Source organism: Pristis pectinata, chromosome 6, assembly GCF_009764475.1.
Source record: "Pristis pectinata isolate sPriPec2 chromosome 6, sPriPec2.1.pri, whole genome shotgun sequence".
Taxonomy (NCBI): Eukaryota; Metazoa; Chordata; class Chondrichthyes; order Rhinopristiformes; family Pristidae; genus Pristis; species Pristis pectinata.
The window spans coordinates 66,646,804-66,674,154 of NC_067410.1; the positions used below are offsets into that span (position 1 = coordinate 66,646,804).

Below are 27,351 nucleotides of genomic sequence, written 5' to 3' on the forward strand. Positions count from 1 at the left end.
CAATTTGACAAAGTAGACATGAGCTTCGTATATGTGTTTGCTAGAGAGTTTGTGTCTGGTGAAGGTTACTGCATGCAATAGAAGCAAAGCTGTGCACAGTTGCAAGACAGCCTGAGAATGTGCAGTTGTTGATATCAGTCTGTGGCATCCATGCCAGTATAGAACTCTGGCACTTAGGGCTAGCAGATGTTGGAGCCTAGATTATTGGGGTATGCCATCAGAGTTTCCATTTATAAGTCAAAGTAGCTTATCACTGCTCTTATTGAAAGCATGGTTCTGACATCAGTCTGTTCTCAGGCTTCAGTGGGTGTAATTTTTCATAACGTACACTGAGCTGTTAAATCCATTTAATACTTGACAGATTTCTTATCAATTGCTCCTGTGCAGTGAATACTTCTTTTGACTGTAGCTGAGACAAATAAATTTCTTACATTTATACAGCATTATTGTCAAAATGTCTCACACGACCTCCCTAAGTACATTAGTTTTGTGAGCTGAGACTGTTGCTACATGGGAAAAGATCAAATTATTTCCCATTCTATTTGTTACATTGGCAACTTTCTTCAGTTCAATCATCCCTCTGGACTAATAACTAGATACTAATAAGCTTTGAAACTTTTGAGAACACTCCTATGTTAGGCTGATATAGTGGGAATGGGTTGCTGCTTGAAGTAAGTATACCATTGAGCTGCTTCAACATATATTTGCCAGAGGTTAGTCTGGGCTTTAAGCCTCTAAATCTCTGCTGGGCCTCTTGTGTTGTAAAACATCATGTACATATGTCAATAACTTAAAAGCAATTCAGTTTGACTCTTTGTAATTACTTTTTATCTTTGATATGTATAAAAACATAAGTCTGGATTAACATTTTTTAATGGTTATTACAATTTATGTGTTTAAACATCTTGCTCCAGATTTTCCAAAGAATAATGTTAATTAATTCAAACATTGTTATTTAAGAGCAAATGATAGAACAACTTGGAACAATATTGTTCAAAAATTCATAGGTTGCTGCTTGAGTTGTGTTGCTTCCCATAACCTTTGCAAAAACAGCTTGCATCAATCTCACTGAAATGCTTTAAGCAATGTGAGGTTGCTGTATTTTTACAAATGGTGGTAACTAAACTTGCAGTTGAAAGTTAAGAACTGTTCACCAGAGTTAAGGTTCTCTTTTAATGATGTATCAAATACTAATTACTAGCAAGAAATCATTCCACAATCTTCTATCTGATTGGTTTTGGATATGTATTTGCTTGCCTTATGCACTCAGACCCAGATGTCCAGTTTCTTATGTGTTTTTAATTTGCACTCTCAGCAGTTTGCAGTACAAAATCATCTGTAGACTTGCAAGGGCAAATCTATGTCATGTCTTATCCCATTAAGTGTGCCACTTGAACAAAATTATGGCACGTTGCCATTGTACAATTATGTTTAGTGAGAACATTTCACCTGTCATCTTTAGTACAATATTCACAGCCTTTTGACACAGTTTTGAAACCTAAAACCGTGTTGCTCAGTAAGAAATAAGAAGTTCTCAACCTTCTCTGGGGAAGGCAAGCACTGCTTTCCATGTCTGGAGTTGGCAACAGCTATAACGCGATTTGAATTTATTTGGTTTGGTCGTTCTCCTCACTTACAGATTAAATTTACCTATTTACTTAAAATTTTTGTTGCTGTTTTTGGAAATTCTTTTGCTTCTTCGCTGAATTTGATAGGCCAGGATATGGATGTATATCCTGGGTAATAGAGGGGATTGCTTCCACAGGTCATGCAAAAACATGGAAAATGTAAAAGAACCCTGAAACAAGAGCTTTGGCCTGTCCATTGTGACTGTGGGCTGCGCCTCCATCTCTAGCCACCTGCACCTGCATTCACTGCAATGAGCGAGTTTTCAGCAGCCTGGTTAATCCCAAAGGGCCAACAGAAAATGATGCACCTGGACAACCCTTGGCAGATGCAGACCCTCCAACTCTTCCCTGAGGTCCTGCCCTTCCTCTCCAACCTCAATTTGTACTTGTACCAGGCCAAAGAACACAAGTTGCTGGTGGTGCCTAGCATCCCTACCGTGCTTTACTTCTCCACTTTCTGCTCAGAGGCTCACAACAATCTTCACAGCCTTCAGGACAACATATGACAACATGCCTCGGTTTCAGGGGTAGGGGGAAGTATGGACTGGTGGGTACCAAATGCCATCAAGTGGCGTCCTGAAGGAGTTCACGTCCCCAGTGCAACAAAGTATTTTCATCCCACGTGAAATTTGAAGCCGAGAGTGACCAACAACCACCTGAAAAGGCCCCAGGAGTCCCCGTGCTCAGTCAACTTGCCTTAACCATAGGAGGCAATCAGCAAACTTCAGACATTCCTTCACACCGAGCTTGGTAGGATTAAAGCTAGGAGAGTGAATTTTTCCTCTCACAGTTAACCACAAACCAGTATATCAGCCACTGGATTATTTGGATTTGCGTGTTGTTATTTACAGTGACTACCCCCCATCCTTATGTCATTGATACTATTCAAGCTACTGTTCATTTCCTGAGGACATTTCAAAGCATTTCACAGCCAATACATCAACTTTGAAGTGTGGTCAGTTTTGTTCTGTAGCCAAATTTCATTGCTTTTGTGCACTGATGATCCTACAAATATCAAATTAGATAAATGTGTTTATAAATTATGATTGTTTTTAATGATCCAGTTGTCCACCTGACCAGATTAGGCTTCAATTTATTAAATGAGTTGAAAGGCAGTGCCTCCAGTAACATGCCACTTCCTCATTGCTGCGCTGAAATGTTGGGTTTATTACATGCAAAGACCTGGTTTAGGATTGCATCATATTAAATGCAGCATCGTTTACAAAGAGTTGCGGTGCCACCATGTGGCAAAGGAAAGCACTGCATTAACTGTGCAACTCACAAGTCTCCAGGAACCCTCAGTGCTTTTTACCTTCCTACCCTGGTCAATGTCCCAGTGTGCAACCAATTCCTTAATGCATTTTTTTTACATGTCTCTGTATTTTTGATAAGTTTTCAAGGAAGGAAAACATAAATAGTTTTTAAAGAATTAAGCGTAAACATTTCAGGATATTCTAACTCGCCTTGCTGAAATGAAGTGGAGCTCCTGCTGTACTGCAGGAAATACAGTAGTCAGTTTACACACACAACAGACTCCCACAAACACCATTGTGGTCACATCCAGATAATCTGTTCTAGTGATATTAACTGAGGGATAAATATTGACCAGTATACCAGGAATAGCTCCCTTGCTCCTCTTCAAAATGGTGGTCATTTGACATTTTATGTCCACTTGAAGTACACTGATGGTTTACTGCACCGTTTTAAAGAAAATAAGTCCCTAAGTTGCTGGATTGAAACATGATTTTTGTGCTCAATCTCTGACAAGCAAATAAATTTAATCATCCAGCAGTACTTGCCAAATTGGAATGAAATAAAACTAAATGTTAGCAAATGTGAATAAGTAATGAACAAACAATAAAAAAGACATTGGCATCAGCAGCAAGGTCTGCAAATAAATCGTAGCCTAAAATGCACAGTTCACAAAAAAATGATATGGTTCCTTTTAAGAAGGTAAACAAGCAGCATTGCATGATTTCCAACAATAAAGATTGCCTTTAAAATAATGATTCCGATAATTTGCCATCAAAGCACATAGTGTCTACTGTTATTTATCTGCCAGTGTTGCAGCAACTTAAAACAAGGGTAGGTGCAAGGTTAAATGCAGCAATCCATAAGTTACTGTCAGAGTTGTGCTGGTTTAGCTGTCTGCCTCATCACTGAAATGCATTAAAGATATGAGTTTTCTACATTTGGACAATAGATAACCCAACTAGGTAAAATTTTGTCCACCTCTGTACCCTGTTAATGACATGCCAGTAAGCTTATCAGGGACCAAAAATTAGCTTCTGCATGTAGCCCCTCAATGCCACCGTTTGAGATGTTAACTTTTTTTGCTCTTTTTTCATTTCTATCTCTCAAACCCAATCCCTTTCTTTCCCCTATTTGTTTTACTGTACCAAATTCTATAGTGCCACCTTCATCTTTGCGCTGCTAATTTCATAGTCCTTCGATTTTTCTGGTTAAGAATTCACCTTCTTTCCCTGTTCGACTAGTCCCAGATGCAGTTTTGTTTACTATTGTGTTATCAGCTTGCCCCTTCCGCACAGCACAACAGAAAAAAAAATTGAAAACCCAAATGTGCAAAGGAAGTCTGACTTAGTGGACTCTGACCCACAACAAATTATGGCCCAAAGAACTTAAGTTAATCTGATCAGTGACCATAATAAATATGTATTGTGCAACAATAAAATGACTCACTAACCTGGTGTGCTGTCATCATGTCTACAATGCCGTTACTTATATATTAATACCACTTTAATTGTCTTCTCTATTTAGTGCCTTATATGTAGTGGACTTAAAGAAATTCAGAAAGATTGCTGCTGGTGATCGACTCAGAGGACAGTATCAGGGTCTCAGTCAGGACCCCAACAGCTTGTCCAATCTTGACCAGGTTTGTATGCATGCTTTTATTGCTATACTGTGGGAAGGAGATAATATTCCTATCAGTTGTGTACTCCAGGCTAATCTACTTAGCTGTTTAGCTTATGCATGGGCAGTTACATGAATGTGTGTATTTTTGTAGCTGAGGTTCTAAATATAGCAATATTTTAGAGAATTCAAAGATGTCCAGCATTTTCTGAAACTGTGAAAATCCAGATAAAACTTTACTCTTGGATTGATGTTGAGGGATCTATTGAGTTTGACATGAGGCTGTCTGGCAAGCTGAAAACTCGGAGTCTTCTCCTGTGCAAAAGCATACCTGAGTCTTCGCTCTTCAGCAAAAACGCTGTTCCTTTTAATTCACCTAATCACAATCCTCAAAAGCCGAAAAATATTCCTCCCATACCTTTCCTCACTAAATTTTACTTGCTGTATTGATCCCTGGTTCATTGTTACGTCGGTTATTGGAGCACTTCAGTGGAAATTGGCTGTTGTGTTTTCAACATTGCAACAATAACTGCCCTTAAAGATCTGAAGTTTGGCATGCAGTTTGGAACAATCTGTACTGTAAAAGGTGCAAAGTAAGTGCAAGTTTATCTTATGTTAATAAGTCAATCATCCTTCCATACTTGGAAAATGTGGAATTCTGCAATATTTTGCAAAAAAGTCAGATCTTAACAATTCTAACCTGGTCTCTGTTGAAAGCACTCTACATGGCTAATTCAGTGTTTGCAATCAGTGGAGACAATGATTTTGCTGTATCATCATTAGACCAACATGAATATTTAGCCATATTCATCCTTCGGAAAAGTAATTGGTATACTTAAATCCTTGATTATCCAAACAATTCTGCTATTTTCAATCAACCTTTCCTCTTAAACTCTCCTCTTGAACTTATGAATTCTAATTTTAAACTCTTTAGTCAGGTGAACAACTTCCCTGCATCTACCGTGTTGAGCCCTCTGTATTTGCCAGGTACCAATGTGGTGAATCATTGCTGCACTCCCTCTTTATCTTGTACTGTATGTCCTTCTTTAGTTCAGGAGACCAAAACTGTACTCAGTACTTTAGGGGAGACAAAACAGACTGCAGATGCTGGAATCTGGAGCAAAAAGCAAACTGCTGGAGGAACGCAGCAGTCAGGCAGCATCTGTGGAGGGAACTGGACAATGGCATTTCTGGTCAAGACCCTTCATCTGGAATCTATCTGTTTTTTATTCCGTGCTTTAGGTGTGGTCTCATCAAGGTCCTATAATTGTTCTAAGAAATCTTTATTTTTGCTCCTTAGAAATGCATTATTTGGAACTGTTTAGCATAGTGTAATTAAAAAGAATGGTTAATACTTGCCACCATGCCTCTCCAGAAACCAATTTTTCTTGTCATGGCCTAATCTAGATAAGATAAGATATCTTTATTAGTCACGTGTACATAGAAACACACGGTGAAATGCATCTTTTTGCATAGTGTTCTGCGGGCAGCCCGCAAGTGTTGCCACTCTTCCAGCGCCAACGTAGCATGCCCACAACTTCCTAACCCATACGTCTTGGAATGTGGGAGGAAACCGGAGCACCCGGAGGAAACCCACGCAGACACGGGGAGAACGTGCAAACTCCTTACAGACAGCGGCGGGAATTGAACCCGGGTCGCTGGCACTGTAATAGCTTTACACTAACCGCTACACTACCGTGCCTGCCCTCTACACAGAACTGTGGCCAGTGTTTAAAATAAATAGTGTTCATTTAAAAGGTGCTTAGTAGACATTCAACAATGTAGAAATGAGAGATATTACAGAATGAAAATAGAAAACTGCAGATGCAATTGCAGAATGTTGATCCATATTCCTTCATTGTCTATGAACAAATACAAAATATTTCTGAAATGAATGCAAGGGAAATAAGTTGTGTTGGTGCAGTCCACACAAAAGTACAAATCTCATCCTGATTTATGGAAGCGAGTTGGGAGCTGCCAATGTGGTCCATTATTGGCAACTAGATTGAGGACATACATTTTAGCCCTCTTTAAAAAAAAAGCTGGCCCTTGTTATTTTTGCAGTTGACTTTTTCATCTTTCTTTTCCAAGCTCCAATTCAAGAAAAATAAATTGTGCTGTTGCCTCACTGTTTACCCCATAAACACAAATTGGCTCTTCTGCTTAATGTGTCTTTTGCATCCTTTAACCTGTCAGTCCTCCACTGAGGCCTCTGATCATGATAGTAGCTGCACTGTAAAACAATAATGCACCAAATTTATCCCCATTGGCCATCAATTCAATTTATATTTCTGGTCTTAATTTTTTCCATTGTGGCAATTTTCCCATGTTCATACAGTCCCCAAGGAGAGTGCTTGCTTTTGTCTTTCAAGTTAACAGCCTAGGCTTTCTAGAATTACATTATTGTTAGTGGATGTGCTGGGAGGGCATCAATTCTCCTAATTGTCCCGTCAGCAAAATCTGAAAGGGCCACATTGTATAACTATGAATCTCTGTGTCGAGTATTCAGACCCAGAGTGATGAGACTAGATTAGGAAGACAGAGGGTATTGAGCAAGAACTGGATCAGTCAAGCCTGCAAAGGAGCAACAGAAAGCTTGCACTCTGGCTCTTGCTGTAATATGTTTTTATTACCATACTCGCTTTAGTATTTCAGCCAAACAATTTTCTTTTTATTTGACCCCAGTTGTTCCTCCGCAGGCTTGCCCAATGCCCTCATATGAATCTCCACTTGGGAATAGCAATTAGTTTAGGGAGCAAAGCCTGATTTTTGTTTTCCCCCAGATATAATGAGACGCTTGTAAATGATGCCCTGCCAAGACGATCAATCTCAGCAGAGACGAGAAAAATAATTCTATTTTTAATTAAATGTCATGAGAAATGGATTTTTCTCCTAAATGTATCAAATTGTACCATTTTTAATTATAAATTTACAGTGAGTAATGCCAGTTCACCCACTGTAACATTGTGATATAATACAACCTTTAATGCAGTAGGCATTGTTTAATGTTTTTACATTAACCCACAAGTATGTGTGTAAAAAAAAAGCCCAATGCATTTTTTCTGGCTTAAAGATATAAAAGCTTCAGCATGTTAGGTTCACAGTACTTTTAATTTTTTTTTATTAAGATCTTTCCTTGCATTGCTCTTGAGGAAATTATTAACGTTGAAAATTGCATGCACTTCACTAGGCTCTTTAAAGGAAGAGCAAACCACTTGAAAGGTACAGTATATTATTTGGCAGCTCATTTACATAAATTATTTCCATAAATCATAATGAGATTTATACTTTTGCTAATTTTGCAATTTGAGCTTTTCCTCCAACTCCCCCTGCCCATGTTCACAACCAAAATTTGTACAGAGTCACATCTGTGATACGAAACTTGTGTTTCTGTCTGTGACCGAAATAGGTATCGCATGTTGAGCAATAGTTGATCACAGCAACATTTTGCACTTTTAATCTGTTGTGTTCTGCTGACCACTCAAGGACATTAAAAATGTTAAATCATGTTTTATGAGCTTTAATTGAACTATTAACCACAATTTATCATTGCCAAGGTGCAAAATAATGTGGAAAGATACCAACAATACGAATGTCTTGGAAAGATAATTTACATCCACAATCCTCTTCAAAAATATGACTTGTTCTGCATGATAACCTGGAACTAATGTGTTGTTTGTATGTAGCTGAAGTATTTTTATTACTCAGTATCAGTAGTAGTAAGGAACAGTGACCCATAATTTGCTGTTACAGTGACAATGGTGATAAATGCCATAATTTTGACTGTTGTGTTTTCCAATGTTATGCTGATGCATTTAGGCCATAGCTTGCTTGGAAATAATCAGGACATGTTATAGCAAGCATAGCTGTGGATTAGAAGTAGCATGAGTACTGTCTGATACACATCCAAGTTACAGGAGACCAGTGAGATGAGGACAGCACAACACAGTGAGATGAGGGATTATTTAACAAAGACACATTTATCTGATAACATGGGAAATAAATGCCCAAATAATTTGATGGATTTTCACATTGAAGCACTATAAATATGTAGTTAAAAACACGTCTGTATTTCCTGAACTGTGTAATCCAGAGCTATAATTAATCGTTTCCATCCATGTTTACTGCATATGATATATGATATGATCAACATATAAAAATAAAATCATTTAGGTAAAAAAGCAGAAAGTGCCTGATTGTCAAAAACATTGTAGTATTTCTCAATTGAAGGGTAAGGGTAAAATTCCTGGAACACAGAAGTCTTACCCTTGTAAAACCTGATGAACAATTGAATAATTTACTGATTGAGCCTACTGATGCCATTCAGTTATGGCTATGTGATTACAGTAGCATTAATTCAACAATTCTATCTTCTTATTATTTTATGGAGTTGGAGGATGTGTGGATTTATGATAATTCGTTGTTTGACTGTTTTAGTGAGAGTTCAATGTAAGAATCCCAGCATATCATTGTGTGGCATAAACCACTTGAAGCCTGGTGCCCTGGTACTTCAATGCCATAATAATGGCACATGCTACAGATATGTCTTTCATGTAGGCTTCCATGGAGCTAGAATTTCCAGTCAGTGGAATTTGTCATATGCCTCCAAGAAACCTGCTCTCAAAGGTTAATTGGGCTTTGTGACATAAATTCCCACATTCCCAGTTTGCTTTGCAATGTGGTGCCTTCTGCAGTGGCCCAGCAATAGCTATAGCAAGTTAGCTGACCAACCAGTCAGATTGTGAAAATTCTGACAAAGCAAACCAAGAATTAAAATATTTTCATGTGTGTAATATTGAAACATTTTTATGAAGAACAGAATAAAAGATTAAGATTGAAGATGGATGATTATAACATTTATAATATATACTAAAATTGTATTTTTCAAAATCCATTTGTTGAAAGGGTGGTGAAGAAGGCAGATGGCATGCTTGCCTTCATAGGTCGGGCATAGGATAGTTAGGATGTTATGTTACAACTTTACAAAATACTGTCTAGGCCACACTAAGTATTGTGTGCAGTTCTGCTCACCATACTATAGGAAGGATGTGATTTGTGCTGGAAAGAGTGCAGAGGACATTCACCAGGATGTTGCCTGAATTGGAGGACTTTAGTTATGTGAAGAGATTGGATAGGCTGTGTTTGTTTTCTTTGGAGCGAAGGAGGCTGAGTGCTGATCTGATAGAACTATATAATATTATAGGCATTGGTAAGTAGCTATTCAAAAACTTGTTCCCTTAGTAGGGGTATCAGAAACAAGAGGGCAGAGGTTTAAGCTGAGTAGAAGGAATTTTAAAAGGGATCTGAGGCTAGTTTCTTTGCACAGGAAGCAATTGATATGTGGAATGCGGTACCAGAGGACACGGTGGAATTGTATACATTAACTGTGTTTAAGAACCATTGAGACAAACACTTACACAGGCAAGGCATAGGAGGACACAGTACTAATGTGGGAAAATTAGATTAGTGTAGAAAGGCAAAAATGCTGGCATGGACATAATGGGCTGAATGGTCCATTTCTGTTGCTCCACAACTCTGTACCTCTAAATATTACAGGGGAATTAAACCACACATATAAAATTATTTTCTCAGGGCCAGAGAGCTTGTTCAGGTATAATTATGGCTGAGCATCCCTTTTAAAATTTCAGTTGCCCCTCATAAAGTAAGATAAATGATTTTCAATGGTTATTACAATATGTAAGAAAAAAGTTGAAGTCGACACCAAATGACTGATTTCAGTGTTGATTGCAAAGTGCATCCTGTGGAGGAGTAATGAGTCATTGACAGCAGCTTCAACTGTTTTAACTGTTCATTTGCAGATTCTAGCCATTGTATCCGTTTTATTGATTATGATGGTGAATGCTAATGGTCCCGCATTAGAGCTACAAATTCTGTGTTCTAGTTTTCTTTCTCCCAAAGAAAGAAATTTTTCAAAAGTCCAGCTAACTGAAGATGATGTTAAATTCACAATATACTAAATTTTAATATTAAAAAAAATGTGATAACGATTTCAGTATTTATACTTGGAATTCTGCTATTGTTGCAAGGGGCTTTGAACAGAGAATAGCTAATACTGCTTTGCAGTTGTTGATTATTACAGGAATTGTTATTAACAAATACAGCACTGATTAATCTTAATGAAGTAGGCAGTTTGCAGTTCAAATGCTTCTTAGACATGTTTCACAACTGGAGCATTCATTCAAAACAGTGTTTACAGTCATTTTTTAAGGTTGCTGTGAAAATTGAGTCAGGACATGAGAAAATTAATGCTGACAGCTTCAAATCACACATTATTGTGAATGCTTTGGACCTGGTACCTCCTGTGTGACTTCTGATTTATGCACTGTTATTTGATGATTCACAAATCTTACTGTTAACATTGTCTAATTTAGTAACTCCTACAACATTTCCTTGTGACTCCAGAATGACTGTTTGATGGGCTTTGAGTATGGGCTTTGAGTACCTTTTGTGTCGAGGGGAAAATGTTCAAGTTATCTTATGATCACTTTGGATCAAGTTTTTTTTTGGAATGATTGTCTTTTCAAGCTATATAGAACAAAGTATGTACAGGCCAGACAGAGGCATGTACGTGCCTCAATAAGGCACGGTCCAATATCCTTTCATGCAGGCTTGCTGGTGCTGTCAGAGAGGGCTTAAGTTAACTTGACAGTGGGTGGGGATCTGAGCATAGATTCAGAAGAGGAGCAGAATTGGAAATAGACAAAAAAGGAATCTGGCCATGCTTAATATTAATACCTAAATACATGGGGTTTGTGACTAAAGCAGATGAGCAGAAGGCAAAGCACAAACATGTGGAATATATTTTATCTATCATTAAACTGTAGCATAAAGAGGAGCAGTAATAACAGCTTAATGTTCCTGCTTATATTGAGACAGAGGAGGATAAAGACAATTATGTTAGGATCTGTTAGAAAGGATATGTTAGGATCATCAAATGAGGCTATACATATTAAACTACAGCAAGGAAAAGGGGCAGTCAAGGTGTTGGTAGTGTACTATGGACAGTCCAAGGTTGATAGAGCAAATTTGTGATGTGTAAAAATATTAGGACAGTAAAAGTAGGAGATTTCAATGACCCTGCTATAAACTTGGATACAACATAAGGTACAGAGGGGAAAAATACAAAATCTGGAAATATTCCTCTTAACCAATATATAGCAAGTCTTACAAGATAGGGACTTAGTTGTATGGGTTGAAGCTGGATATTTGGTATGAATAGTACAGAACTCTTTTGGTGATCATGATTCACTTAGATTTGGCAGTGTTGTGGAAACAGCTAAAGATAAAATGAGTAAAGGTTCTAAAGTGACAAAAGGGCAATCTTAATTGACTGATAACTGATTTAGCAAAAGTGAATTGGAACAGCTACTTAAAAGTAATTCAGTGGCAACCATGGAGGGATTCAAGAAAGAGATTCAAGGGATTTGGGGTTAACATGTTACTACAAAGGAAAAAAGGCGAGACTGCCAAAGCTAGAGCCTGTAAAAGGACAGGGTACATAGAGAGTAAGATCAGGCAAACAAGGGACCACAATTCCTTAAAAGAAGCAGGACAGATAAATAAGGTGGTTAAGAAGCCATATGTGATAATTTCCTATTTTAACAGAAGTTTAGAATTTAAGAGCAGCAAGTTTATCGTGGAACTGTGCACAACACTTGTTAGACACAGCTTGAGTATTGCATATGTTTCCAGTTGCCACTGGGCAGGCACGGTAGTGTAATGCTATTACAGCACCAGCGACCCGGGTTCAATTCTCGCCGCTGTCTGGAAGGAGTTTGTGCATTCTCCCCATGACTGTGTGGGTTTCCTCCGGGTGCTCCAGTTTCCTCCCACATTCCAACAGTTTCCTCCCACATTCCAAAGATTAGGTTAAGAAGTTGTGGGCATGCTATGTTGGCGCCGGAAGCGTGGCGACACTTGTGGGCTGCCCCCAGAACACTTGATGCAAAGATGCATTTCACTGTGTGTTTTGATGTACGTGTGACTAATAAAGATATCTTATCCATAATGGGAGAAATGAAATTAACGGTTACAATGGCAGATGGTTGGGATGATGAGCATGAGTTCCTCCTGTTCTGGATGGAAGAAGGTATAAATCCTAGACCCTGTTGGTAGCATTCTGAGTCAAGGGGTCAAGTCGATTGTAGACTTGAGTACAGAATCCAACCCATCACTCTAATTGCAGTGGCTCAGGAGCTTTGACGTATCGGGTGCCATCTTGAGACTAACCTCATTTGCTCTCTCAGAAAAATGTAAAAAAAAGATTCAATGGCAGTGTTTTGAATAAGAGCAGTAAAATTTTCCCAGGTAAATAAAAGTTTTAAAAATCTACAGACACTGGAAATCTGAAATAAAAACAGAAAATGGTGGAAAAACTTAGCAGGCCAGAGAAAACTTTGTGGAAAGAGAAACAGTTAACATTTCAGATCAGAGTAGGCCAGAATATCCAAATGAAAGAAAGACGAGGAGAAGGATGGCAGGCAAAAATGGCCAGTCCTGATGCAAACTGAAAGAAAGAATGAATTACCTAAAACTGGAAAATTCGTGTTGAATCCTGCAGGCTGCAAGGTGCCCAGATGAAAGATGAGCTGTTTTTCCTTGAGTTTGCATTGGGTCTCGTAACAGTACAGGAGGCCACAGACAGAGAAGTCAGAGTGGGAGTGGGATGGTGAATTAAAGATGCATGCAGTCAGAAGCTTCGGGTCATTCCTGCAGACTGTTCGCAAGCACGGACAAAAGGACTTAACTGCTCCTTTACAGTCACATTTTTTCACCCCATCAGAGAAATTCCCATTGTTCCACCCATTGGCCTGTACCACCTTATCTGCTATCTAGATTAACCTGCTTTTCAGTTCCAAAGAAGGGTCTCAAGCTTGAAACGTTAACTGTGTTTCTTTTCACAGATGCTGCCTGACCTGCTGAATTTTTCCAGCATTATCTGTTTTTATTTTTATTTTTCCCAGGTATCGTAGTGAATATTCATCTATCGGTCAATAAAACAATTTATTTGCTTGTCATTGTACTGTGGTTTGTGGATATGATGTGCACAAGTTAGTTGCTAGCTGCTATATTTCCTAAATTTAAAAAAAAGTGACTGCATTTTGAAACTATTTCATTGGCTGTAAAGGGCTTTAGACAGTTGTCAAAAATGTTGTGTAAATTTAACATTGCTAAATTGGAAAACACAATGGTTAACTGAAGACAGCATGGTTTAGTGTGATGACTAATGTGCTTACAGTCACACTGTCCAACTTTTGTGTGGGTAACAGCAGATTTTTTTTATAATGTAAACAAAGTTAAATCAAAGTAATAGTAATTAATGGCACTTATTAATTTAAAGGTGCAGAAATCCATAATAATCAAAAACTGCTTAAAATTACTTACTTTGTTTTTCTGTTAAATTTGTTTTACAGGATCTGCCTAACAACATGATCCATCAAGTGCCTATTAAATCCCTTCCACAACACTGGCTGTGGTGTGAGACATGGTGTGATGAAGCATCTAAGAAAAAAGCTAAAACTATTGATTTGGTAGGTACACTAGAGAATGTCTACTGCCTCAATGAACATCAGAATGAATTCTTTCATAACAGATCCAGATATAATGGCAAATGGGTTCGTTTTTGGCAAGTGTTTTTTCATTGAGACAAGTGTAACATGATGCACCATGTACGAGTTGTATGCTCTCAGCTTTTCAACAGAAGAAATTACAGAGAATGAATCCTTCATAGTTCACAAGGCGATTGTAGAAGTGAAAAGGGTCATGGGTACGTTGTCTGAGAAACTAAACACAAAGCAAAAAAAGTATTCTCTTCGTATGAGCCCTTGGTCAGGTCACACCTTGTCGGCTGAATACTGTATTCTCTTGTAGTTCCCATCAAATATTAGGAAATAGGATACTGAAGAAAGGGCTAATAGACTGATGCCAGTTCAAGAACTCCTAGTTACCAGAAAAGACTAAGGGAACTGGTGATTTTTTTTTAATTTTAAAAGATCCTTAACATTGGGTAGATGTAATTAGACCATAAGACATAGGAGCAGGATTAGGCCGCTCAGCCCATCGAGTCTGCTCTGCCATTCAATCATGGCTAATTTATTATTCCCTCTCAACTCCATTCTCCTGCCTTCTCCATGTAACCTTTGACACACTTACTAATCAAGAACCTATCAACCTCCACTTTAAACATACCCAATGACTTGGCCTCCACAGCTGTCTGTGGCAGTGAATTCCACAGATTCACTACCCTCTGGATAAAGAAATTCCTTCTCAGCTCTGTTCTATAGGGACTTCTTTTTTATTCTGAGGCTGTGCCCTCTGGTCCTAAGACTCTCCCACTACTAGAAACATCCTCTCCACGTCCACTCCATTCCAGGCCTTTCAATATTTGGTAGTTTCAATGAGATCCCCCCCTCATCCTTCTAAACTCCAGCGAGTACAGGCCCCAGCGCCATCAACCGCTCTTCATACTTTAAACCCTTTCACCCCCAAGATCATTATTGTAAACCTCCTCTGGACCCTTTCCTTGAGGATATTCCTTGAGTTTGCATTGGGTCTCGTAACAGTGCAGGAGGCCACAGACAGAGAAGTCAGTGGGAGTGGGATGGTGAATTAAAGATGCATGCAGTCGGAAGCTTCGGGTCATTCCTGCAGACTGTTCGCAAACACAGACGAAAGGACTTAACTGCTCCTTTAGCAGTCACATTTTTTTTCACCCCATCAGAGAAAATTCCCATTGTTCACCCATTGGCCTGCACCACCTTATCTGCTATCAAGATTAACCTGTTTTTTCAGTTCCAAGAAGGGTCTCAGGCTTGAAACGTTAACTGTGTTTCTTTTCACAGATTGTTTGCCTGACCTGACTGAATTTTTCCAGCATTATCTGTTTTTATTTTTTATTTTTCCCAGGTATCGTAGTGAATATTCATCTATTGGCACATCCTTAGATATGCGGCCCAAAGCTGCTCACAATACTCCAGATGTGGTCTGACCAAGGCCTTATAAAGCCTCAGCATTACATCCTTGCTTTTATACTCTAGTCCTCTCAAAATGAATGCTAACATTGCATTTGCCTTCCTTACTACTGACTCAACCTGCAAGCTAACCTTTAGGGAATCCTGCACATGGACGCCCAAATCCCTTTGCACCTCTGATTTCTGAATTCTATTTAGAAAATGGTCTACACCTTTATTGCTTCTACCAAAGTGCATGACCATATACTTCCCTATGCTGTATTCCATCTGCCACTTCTTTGCCCTTTCTCCCAACCTGTCCAACTCCTTCGGCAGACTCCCTGCTTCCTCAACACTACCTTCCCCTCCACCTATCTTTGTATCATCTGCATACTTGGCCACAAAGCCATCAATTCCGTCATCCAGATCGTTAACTTTTACTTTATCCATAGTTTTCCAATCTGTTGACCCCTTAGTAAATAATTGTTTCACATGGTCAGTTAAAGGCATGTCCTTATGTTTCTTGGTAATTTTAACACTTAAATACATAAAATAGTCAGTTACCAATCTAAAAGGTAATTGGCTATAGATTGGGGTTTGCACATTCAATGAAAAAAGTTCGCTCTTACTAAGATTTAATCTATAGCCAGAAAAAACACTAAACTGATGTAGTAGTGATAGTACTGCGGGGATAGACTCATCCAGATTAGAAATATAAAGTAACAGGTCATCTGCGTAGAGAGATATCTTATGAATCTTCTGTCCGCGAGTAATGCCACGTACGCTTGAAGAGTCCCGGAGTGCAATAGCCAAGGGTTCTAAAGCAATATCAAATAATAAAGGCCTTAACGGGCAACCTTGTCTCGTACCTCAAAAAAGCCTAAACAAAGGAGATCTTTGATTATTAGTAAGGATTGAAGCCATAGGTGTATAATAAATCATTTTAATCGCAGATATAAATTTAGGGCTAAAATTAAATTTTTGAAGTGTGGTGAATAGATATTCCCATTTGACTCTGTCAAACGCCTTTTCAGCATCTAGTGAAACAACACATTCTGGGATTTGGGACGAAGGGGTATATATAATATTCATTAATCTCCTAATATTAAAATGTAAATAACGATTCTGAATAGATCCTGTATGGTCTTCAGAGATAATTTGTGGGAGAACCTTTTCCAGTCTAAAGGCCAATATTTTGGAAAATATTTTTGAATCTACATTTAATAAAGAAATAGGTCTATACGATGCACAATCAGTGGGATCTTTATCCCTTTTAAGGATTAAAGAAATAGTTGCTTCATAGAAAGATTGTGGTAGTTTACCCACTGATAGGGCATCTTTAAAAGTTTTGGCTAACCAGGGAACAAGAATATCAGAAAAGGATTTAAAAAGTTCAGCTGTATATCCATCAGGGCCGGGTGCTTTACCCGAGTTCATTGAAAGTATTACTTTCTTTGTTTCTTCCTCCGAAATGGGAGCATCTAATGTAGAACATTCATTTAAAGATAGTTGGGGAATCTTCAGATCTCTTAAAAATTCATACATTAATGTAGGATCCTCAGGGGATTCTGATTGGTATAAAGAAGAGTAAAATTCTTGAAAGGATTTGTTTTTAACATGATCTATCCTGTAGGTACCATCTGGTTTACGAATTTTATTAATCTGACGTTTAGATAAAGTAGTTTTCAATTGGTTGGCCAATAATTTACCAGATTTGTCACCATGTATATAAAATTGACTTTTGTTTTTAAGTAGTAGATTTTCAATTAAAGATGTTAATAATAAACTATGTTGTAATTGGAGGTCTGTTCTCTTTTTAAGAAGCTCCAGATTCGGAGTATCAGAATATTTTTTATCGATTTCTTTAATCTTGTCAACTAATATACGTATTTCGTTATTAGTTCGTTTTTTCAAACCAGCGGAATATGAAATAATTTGACGACGGATATATGCTTTAAAAGTATGCCATATTATCCCACTGGAAATTTCTTCAGTAAAATTAGTTAAAAAGAAAAATGAAATCTGTTCTTTAATAAATTGGACGAAATCTGAGTCTTGTAATAGAGAAGGGTTAAATCACTATTGTCTGACATCAAAGAATACATCTGGTAATTTAATTGATAAAGTCAATGGTGCATGATCAGAAATGGCAATTGCGTCGTATTTACAGTCCATAGTAAGTGGAGCTAATCTAGCATCAATAAAAAAAAATCAATCCTCGAGTAGTTATGGTAAACATGAGAAAAGAATGAAAATTCTTTATCATATGGGTGTAGAAACCTCCAAACATCTAAAATTCTGGATTCAACTAAAAAGGAATTAATAAAGACAGCAGATTTGTTTGGAAGTGCAGGATTTGATACAGATCTATCCATCGAAGGGTTTAGACAGCAGTTGAAATCTCCGCCCATAATCACAGTATATTCATTTATCAGCACCTGATCCCATGAATTTTGTACATAATATAGCATCATATTGAAAGGAGCTTACAGCCTGAGATTGGATGAGTATTTGTCTACCGAGAGGAGACCCCAAAAAATGAAATGTTTGCAATAATGTGTCAGATTGTCAACCAAACCCATTTTGATGTTGTTTCCACCCTGCTAAACCAGGTTCAACAAGTTGAAAGCACAGTGGTGCAACTAGTCAAGCTACTGCCTCACAGCTCCTGTGACCCAAGGTTCAATCCTGACCCTAGGTGCTGTCTACATGGAGTTAACACATTTTCTCTGTGACTGTGTGGATTTCCCCTGGGTGCTCTGATTTCCTCCTACAACCCAAAAACATGCAGGGTGGTAGATTAACTGACCCTGTAAATCCCTCAGTGTGCAGGTGAGTGGTAGAATCTAGGGAGGATGGGAATGTGGGGAGAATAAAATGGATAAGTGTAGGATTGGTGTAAAAAAAAGGGTGTTTGATGGTCAGTGCAGACTCGATGGGTTTTCCTGTTGTTTTCATGCTGCATCTTTCTATGACTGAGTTTCATGAACCAAATATTAAAATCCTTATTGTATTTGTGGGTCTTGATCATCGCCACCTGTGAAGTTCAAATAACCAACATTTAATTTGACATTTCCAGTGCAATAACCCAATGACTAAAGAGCCCAAATTGGAAGCAGCTATGCGAATTGTTCCTGAATGGCAGGACTACGATCAAGAGCTTAAACAGTTCCAGAAGTTGTTGCAAGAGGAGAAATTGAATGGACTGACTCATGCCAGTACAGAAGGTGAGGCTGGTAACATCATTGCACTTCAGCATATTTAAAATCTCTCTTAAATTAGTGAATAACATATTTAGAGTAAGTACATACATTCTAGATAGAACATTAAAATGACGGCATTAATAGTTTGTGAGCTTTATGCTCAAGATATTCATGACTAAGTAGGTTTCAAAATGTATTTTTGATAGTTTTCACTAAAATAAGCATTAAATAAATGGAAGGCATATCCTGGAATCAGACTGGTTTTGAGACAAGTTTTATGGTTAAGATCCCGATACATAAAAATATGTTTCAGACTAATCACAAGGATTCATAGCATTTAATCAGATTCATTGACATTTGGTTAACTGCACTTTAGTCTACTATTGCATATCTCAACATATATGATTGAGAAACCAGGCAGTTGAAGTATGAATGTTCAAAGCAGGTGAATGCATATGAATTAATGGAAATTGTACTCTCTGCAAATTATAATGCATTAGAAAAAACTGTGATTAAAAATACTAATCTCAGGAATTCTCATGAAAGTGTGCTTGTTCCTTACTGAATGTTCAGTATTGTGATTTGTTTTTCACATTAATAAATAATGAGTTTTTTTTTAAATGTGAAAAATGACCTTTGTATATAATGGTTAGATTTCTTGTTTGAACATTTGTAAAATATCTAGAAGTGTAATACATTTACTAATGGCTGCCTGCAGCAAAACAACATAAATTACCTGTCCTGCTAGGGAATATATATTATCTATAAACTTTGTAAATATATAAAAATAAAAGAAATACAGTGTTGCAAGGAGAGTTGGCAAGAAATGAGTTATGATGAGAGGCTGGGTTGGGATTTCAACAGTGATAAAAGAAAGTCATTGTGGAAACGGATAATGTGATGACATTCTGTTAGATTCAGTTTGCCTCAGATGTCGGCATTTTAGTTTTCTGAGTCGGTGAGGTTTAACCTATGGCATCTCTTTCATTTGCAGGTCATGTCCCACATACTGAGTTTTAAGATGTGAACGTGAGACCGGTTTAACTCTGTTCAAGGAGTTGTTCTTTTTTTTCCTACATGAAATCTTCTCAAATGTGGCAAAGATCCAAGACTGGAATGAGAATGTACTGTTAGTTTTGTTTTTTTTAAGTATAAGGTATATTGTAATTGGGGTTCAGTTCTGTGGACAGGTAAAGCAATGGGGATGCAAGTGTCATTGGAAAATGTATAGGTATTCACCTCAGGGACAAAGAAAATCATGCAAAATTTGACTGTTTCCACATGTTTGTCAATGGGGTATAGGAAAGCCAAGAATCACAGGGATGATCTAAATTCCCAATAACAAAATCTCAAAATCTTTTGAGGTATTGATTTTCAGATTCCTGAATTCAAGTTATCTTAGTTAGTCAGTGCAATGTTGATGAGGCCTGAAACTCATGTTACACACACACACACACACACACACACACACACACACACACACACACTCTCTCTCTCTCTCTCTCTCTCTCTCTCTCACTCACACACAAATACAACTGCTTACATTGTTTCGCTTACCTGCCCTATGTGTTGTTTTGTCACATACATATAATCTGTCACTCTCTATTTACTGACCACCAGAGTAAGATGAATTTTTGTTTGAAGTTAATATTTTCCATCCTGTCAGCTATATTTTCAGCATGATACTCAAATGCTTCAGTTGTGATGTTATACATGTCAGTGTTTGGGTATTCCAGGCAACATAATGCAATTAGGATGTTTGGCTGAGGAATCAGTATTTTACATTGTTTAGTCTTTCTTACTCTAGAAAATAGTTTTGCTTTGGAAGGTGTTAAATGAAACTCACATGGTGTCTAATGTATACATTTTACAATATCTGTACACCAGAGCTTATTGGTAATGTAGTATTCGTTGTTTGCCCCCTCACAATCGAGAATATTTTGCAGACCCAAAAGTTGTTCTACTGTCAGGCATACATTGGAAGCCTTCAACTAGTGCAATTCCAGCCTAAGTTTTGCAGTGCAAGCTCTCAATATGTACAAATTTACTGTTGTATTTTTTCAGTATAATCAACAGCCAAATTATTGTCTCCATAAATAACTTGAAGTGCATTTCATGGCACAAGTCACAGCTCCTATGATGCATACACATTCTATTCTGTGCTTTCTAGATTTTCTTTTGTTCACCTCACTTAATTGCAGTATAACTAGGGGGAGAGAATTCTTTATTTATGCTTGGAGAGAATTGCAAGAAAGCAACTGTTTGTATCATTACTGTTATAGACTGATATATCCAAAGGTAGAATATTGCTGGTTTGGCAGCACACTTTATGGAAGGAAATTCTTCTCATGTTTCACTGTAGAGAATATCACCTGAAGCTAGTGAACAAATCTGAGCCAGTGAGTTTTACTCTTTTTCCATTGCTTTGGCCAAAGTATGAAATTTGCTTTCATTGAACACCATTTCAGTAATAGAACATGAACTATTCACCATGACCTCGAGGTATGACATTGTTTCAGATGCATTTCCATAATTATGTGCTTCAGTGAAGCATGGATATTTCTGATGCAAAAGCATACAGAAGCTGAATTGTAAACTTTCAGTACCTGCCCTGATGGAAGTCATTAAGTGAAGCATTCCTTAATTACATAATGTGGTGTTGACTGTCACTTATATTAATCATTCTTTTTGTTTTAATATTAATTGCACTCTGCTTTGCCTGTTGGGATTGTTTTCCTACACTGAAAAGGGAAGAGACTTTGCAGCTCGGAGGTTGAATACAAGAGCCTGAAACTTTGAGAAGATAGCACATTAATGGACAACTATGTATCAAAAATTAGCCTGCATTAGCTTCTGAATGATGTGCTGACAGGGTCTATATACAGACAAATGAAAACTGGGGGAAAAGACTGGTATCACCAGAAGGATGGTACTTTCCTTTAATTGCTGGGAGCAAAGTGTGGTTCTTATTCAAAGCTGAATTTCTATGTTGCTCAAATGAAATGACTGAGAGATCTTAATAGGTGCAGGTCGGAATATAAAGCTAGCCTTTGTTTGTACTGAAGGAAGCTAGTGTTGAAGTAGTAGTGTTACACATTTTAGCAGTAACCATGTGTCCACAGGGACTGGTTGTCTTACTTAGCTTATTAAAAATGAAGATACTTCAAATCGCATTCAGTATGAAGTGTGTAACGTCCGGATGACTGAAATGCTTATGGGTGGCCTGAAACATACCAAAAATTGACCTGGTGGCTCTAATGTTGTTTTGGTCCCACTGTTGTTTTGGAAGGATCTGTCTAGTCACAGCCAGTGCTATCAAGTAGAGTTTTCTAAGTTTAAGAATGTTCCATTCATTAATAAATAGTAATGTTTAAAAGCTGCATGTTTTTTTGCTGTTGCCCTTTCAGGATTCTACAGCTGAAATGTGAACTTTGGTATATTTATTATTCTGAAATTTTGTTTTGGAAAAGCCTTTTCAATGTTTTGTACGATTGCAAGACTGTTATCTGTAATGTGTAAAAATACAAATCAAACTCTTTCTCTTCTACGTCATCAACATTGGATTTTGTTCCTTAAATTTGATCAGTCGGAGGTGGAGGTATAAAAACTCTCAGTAGAGTACAAAATCCCACCCTTAGTCTGAAATATCTAAAACAGTTCCTATGTTTGGACCAAATATATGGAAGACTGTAGCATATGTCCTTTCCACTCTGCAGACCAACTGCTGACCTTTAAATATATCTCTCTCAACTTTTCCACCATCAGTGAGAAGTCTGCTTAAGTACAAAGTGGCTTAAGTATCATCTGAAGGAGATTTACACTGATTATCCCTTTTACTGCCTAGATCATGTGATTTTTTTTTTCTGATAAATTTTACTTATTTTGCACCTAGATTAGCTCATAACTTTGCCTTGTTTTGTCTTAAAACAAGAAAAGACTTCGGATCTCCAGACACGTTGAAAAAACACACAACTTATTCAGTTTTGTTGGTAGTATTTTAGGTCTATGTTTTTATTTTTAGTTACTGGCTGAGAGTCCTTTGAGCTTGTCTCTTGAGTTGTGATAGCAACACTGATGTAGAGCTCTCAAAGGACCTGAAATAATGAAATGATACACCAATTTCTACATTTGTTTTAAACCATGAAATCATTTGGTTAATTCAGGGTTGTAGAGTAAAAGAAATTGCAATTGTGATTTTTAAAACAACTTGTGAAATAGAGTATTATTTATTATTCATCACCACATTTTTTAAGTGATGTTTATTGGAAAAGGTTCAAAAGGCATCATATACTAATAAGGATGAAAGAAGACATTGAAACTCCACTATATAGGAACAACATGGGTAAAGAAATTGTATAATATGCAATGTAGCATATTTTATTTGAGATGTACCCAAATTATAATTCTGTTATCATGGACAGCAGAACAAGAGGGCAAAAGTTGAATTTCGTAAAAAGAATTTAACGTAATCTGCTGGGTGTGCGGAAATATTAGGGTGATAAACACTTGAAATCAAAAGTTTTTAGAGAAATCAAAATCTAGTTCAATCTGAGACTTGGTGTGTGAAATATTCAAGGTCTGAATTGTCCTGTACTTGAAATATTACCCGTCAACAAGATTTCAGTAAGTTGGAATGAGTACCACACTTACCAGAAACCATAGAGAAGCTTAAAAAACAAAATCAGTGTCAGAAGAGAAAGTGTATCAAGTGTTACAGCATCCTCCTGGGCAGCCAGCATTAATTGATTCACGGAATCTATTGTAACTCTGTAACTTTTTTTTCTGCTTATAAAGGGATTTTCTTATGTTTTTCCATTTGTTTTTCCTTGTGCCTCATTATTTCCATCACTCACATACTAACCTGCACTCCTAACAAAATGGTAACTATATAACAAAAAATCTGATTTCTGTACAGCACATTGTGACGTGCACGTTTGGCTCAGATTCCAGCTGATTACTTAAGAGCAGTAAAATATATTGTGCACAGCCTGGAATTTCAAATAGAGTTCTGCTGTCTTTTGCAGCAGCCATATCACAATTGCTGAAAGGGAAGCAATGAGTTATAATGCTTTTGATGCTGCAGAAGATCATGCAGAAGATGATACTGCCTTTTGATTTACTCTGGTTTCTCTGAGTTTAAACTTTCTATGAAAAAGGGGGAAAAAGTGTTTTCATCTGTACAACCAGTGCAACTTCAGGGTGTCACAAAAGGCTTTGCTGACAGTTTACTCACTGTGGTAATATTAAACAGTCAATTTGCTCATAATAAGGCCCCACAAGCAAGAATTTGACAATGATGAAATAATATATTTTAATCCTATTGATTGAGGGATATATATCGGCCAAGATATTGGAGCTAACTTAAAATAGCAGCAGGGGTTCTTTAAAATCCGCCTGAGATGTTTTCAATTTGTCATATCAACTGAAATAAAGATTCCAAACAAAAGATGCAGTTTCTTTCATGTTTGCAAGACTTTCGTTACCTTTACAACTGGTTGCTTCACCAAAGGTTGTAAGTTGATGTACTTCAAGGAAGTGTGTTGGTGGCAGATCTTTCCAGGATTAACGCAAAGCGTGGTAGTGCTTCCATCTGCAACAGATGGTTACAGTTTGAAGCTCCAACCAAAGGTGCAAACACAACATCTGGGCTGACTTCCCAGTGCAGTATTGAGGACTGCTGAAATTTCAGAGGTTCCATGTTTTGACTGACAGTTCAAGCTGAACCCCTCTGCCTGACTAGGATCTGGAAAACTTTCACCGATAGCCTGGCTAATATTTATACATGAACATATACTTCTTTACAAGCAAGAGTTAAATCTATTTCAATATAGAAAATTGGAAAGTAAGAGTTTTGACTCTAAACTATTATCTGTTCAATGGGATTTCAATATCCACTGATCAGTAAAACAGGGTTTTCAAAAGGACACGATGTGCTTCTTACATATTTCAGACATTTTTTTGAGTTGCTTTACATCTTTATTTTCATTGTGGAATTATACTGAACTTTATACATAATCATATTTGGTAGCTGTTACACATGCTACTACATTTTGTGATGGAGGAGACTTCTTAAATTTGCGTGAACTGGAATAAAAATATAAGGACTTGTACGTGTGTCCAGTGTAGGGTATTTTCAATTGTTCAAATTTTCTGGGCTGTGGCAGACAAACACGAGAAGTACAATCCCCATTGTTACTGCTGGCAACCTCTTTATTCCTGCATCAATTTGCAGAACGTGCTGTAAACTTGAGGGTGGTTGGGATTCTAGAGCTGATCGCATCCTTAAAGGTTCTTTTTTTCTCATTGACTCTATGAGGGATACAGTGCAGAAACAGGCCCTTTGGTACACTGGGTCTGTGCTAACCATTGACCACCTATCTATATTAATCCTACATTAATGCACTCAGTTTCATCAAGTCCTCCCTCATTCTCACTGGCCCCCAAATTCCACCACTACCATAGTCAATTAACCTACCAACCCACACATCTTTGGCATGTGGGAGGACACTGGAGCATCTGGAGGAAGTCCTGACAGCCACAGGGAGAACGTGCAAACTCTGTACAGGCAGCACCCAGGGTCAGGATTGAATCTGGGTCTCTGGCGCTGTGAGGCAGCGGCTCTACTAGCTGTGCCTCTGTGCTGCCCTAGGGACAAATTGATGGAAAAAGCATGTTACCTTTCGAAGCAATACATCTGCCTTTTTAAGCATATCAAAGTACCGACAGTTTGCATCTCGTTCTGTGCCCACCTACCTTCTCATAACCTCTCCATGTAAATGCTCACACATTTGCATTTATCCCTTTGACTGTCGTGATAAGATATATTTATTCGTCACATGTACATCGAAACACACAGTGAGATGTATCTTTCGCATCGGGTGTTCTGGGGGCAGCCCGCAACTGTCGCCACACTTCCGGTGCCAACATAGCATGCCCACAACATCCCAACCCGTACATCTTGGGAATGTGGGAGGAAACCAGAGCACCCGGAGGAAACCCACGCAGACGCGGGGAGGACGTACAAACTCCTTACAGACAGTAGCCGGAATTGAACCTGGGTTGCTGGCGCTGTAATAGTGTTATGCTAAGTGCTACGCTACCGTGTCTTATGCGACCTCAGTACTCCCATAGTCTCCATCACAGATTTGGCCATCTGTAATCTTCTTGTATTGCTGTCCATGTTCACTCCCCCCACCCAACCATATTTCTGTGTCCACACCTGAAAAAAAGCTGTCCCAATTCACAAAATTCTACAACAGTCCATTCATCACAACATTGCTCCAGTTATTAAACTTCCTCCTGCCAGAGAATCATTTTCAGTGGCTTCTGGCATAGTTACTTTGGGTGTCCCACTATGATCTATCTTTGGCCCATTCCTATGCCTGTTAGCAACATCATCCATTGTCCATGATGGACAATATTATCCTAGGGAGAGCCCAGCACCTGGACTTGATGACCACTGAACCTACATTTACCTGAGCCAATGCAGAGAACCTCCTGACTACGATGTTTAAAATTCTCATCAGGTCCTTTCCACCCAAGCCTGTTCTCTTTCAAATAGTGGATTGCATGCTAGAATAAAACTGGGTTGAAGAAAGCAATCCACTATGGCTTTTAACAGCAACCTACTTAGATCCTGAATTTAGTCATAAGTGATCAAGTGTGTACCCTCTCTCTATGGGTAAATCAACGATTTCTGTTTAAAAACCTTGGAAGCAACAATGCTCTTTTTTTTGCTCACAGATTAAGTTCATTCATTGAACTTTTCAATACAGAGTAGCACGGTGGTGCAGCAGGTAGTGCAGCTGTCCCACTGCTTCAACAACCCAAGTCCACTTCTGATCTCTGGTGCTATCTGTGTGGAGTGTGCGCTTTCTCCCTGTGACCACGTGGGTGTCCCCAGGTGCTCTGGTTTCCTCCCATGACCCAATGATATGCTGACAGGTTAATAGGGTGCTGTAAATTAACTTTGGTGTGGATGAGTGATGGGAAAATTGGGGGTTAACAGGCATATGAGAGAGAATAAAGACTAGAGGGTGGCTAGGGAGAGGGTAGGACCACTCTAGGACAAAGAAGGGAACTTGTGCCTGGAGCCAGAGGAAGTGAGTGAGGTACTAAATGAGTACTTTTCATTGGTATTCAGCAAGGAAAAGGACGTGGAGGATAGTGAGATCAGTGTGGGGTATGCTAATAGTCTGGGGCATGTTGATACATACATAGAACGTAGAACAGAACAGCACAGGAACAGGCCCCTTGGTCCACAATGTCTGCGCTGAACACGATGCCAAATTAAACTAAATCTCCTCTGCTTGTACGTGACCCATATCCCTCCATCCCCTGCATATTCATGTGTCTATCCAAATGCCATTATATCTATTTCCACCACGACCCCTGGCAGCCCGTTCCAGGCACCTTCCACTCTCTGTGTGGAAAAAAAACTTGCCCCACAATCTCACCCTGTCACCTTAAATGCATGTCCTCTAGTATTGACATTTCGACCCTGGGAAATAGATTCTGACTGTGCCTGCCTCTCATAATTTTACAAACTTGTGTCAGGTCTCCCCTCAGCCTCCGGTGCTCCAGAGTGAACAGCCCAAGTGTGTGCAATCTCTCCTTATAGTTGATGCCCTCTAATCCAGGCAGCATCTTGGTGAATCTCTCCTACATCCTTTCCAAAGC

The 27,351-nt window shown here is 38.3% G+C and overlaps 1 protein-coding gene across 2 annotated transcripts in view; it reads left to right on the plus strand.

The window, feature by feature from the left end:
* uggt1 (UDP-glucose glycoprotein glucosyltransferase 1) overlaps positions 1-23,487 on the plus strand; it is a 116,314-nt gene extending 92,827 nt beyond the window's left edge. For both annotated transcript variants that reach the window (XM_052017697.1, XM_052017698.1), the window contains 4 exons: positions 4,407-4,521; positions 13,934-14,050; positions 18,549-18,696; positions 19,667-23,487. In XM_052017697.1, the coding sequence (XP_051873657.1) occupies positions 4,407-4,521; positions 13,934-14,050; positions 18,549-18,696; positions 19,667-19,692 (406 nt within the window). In that variant the 3' untranslated portion in view covers positions 19,693-23,487. The remainder of the gene's footprint in view (positions 1-4,406; positions 4,522-13,933; positions 14,051-18,548; positions 18,697-19,666) is intronic.
* Positions 23,488-27,351: the final 3,864 nt, after the last annotated feature.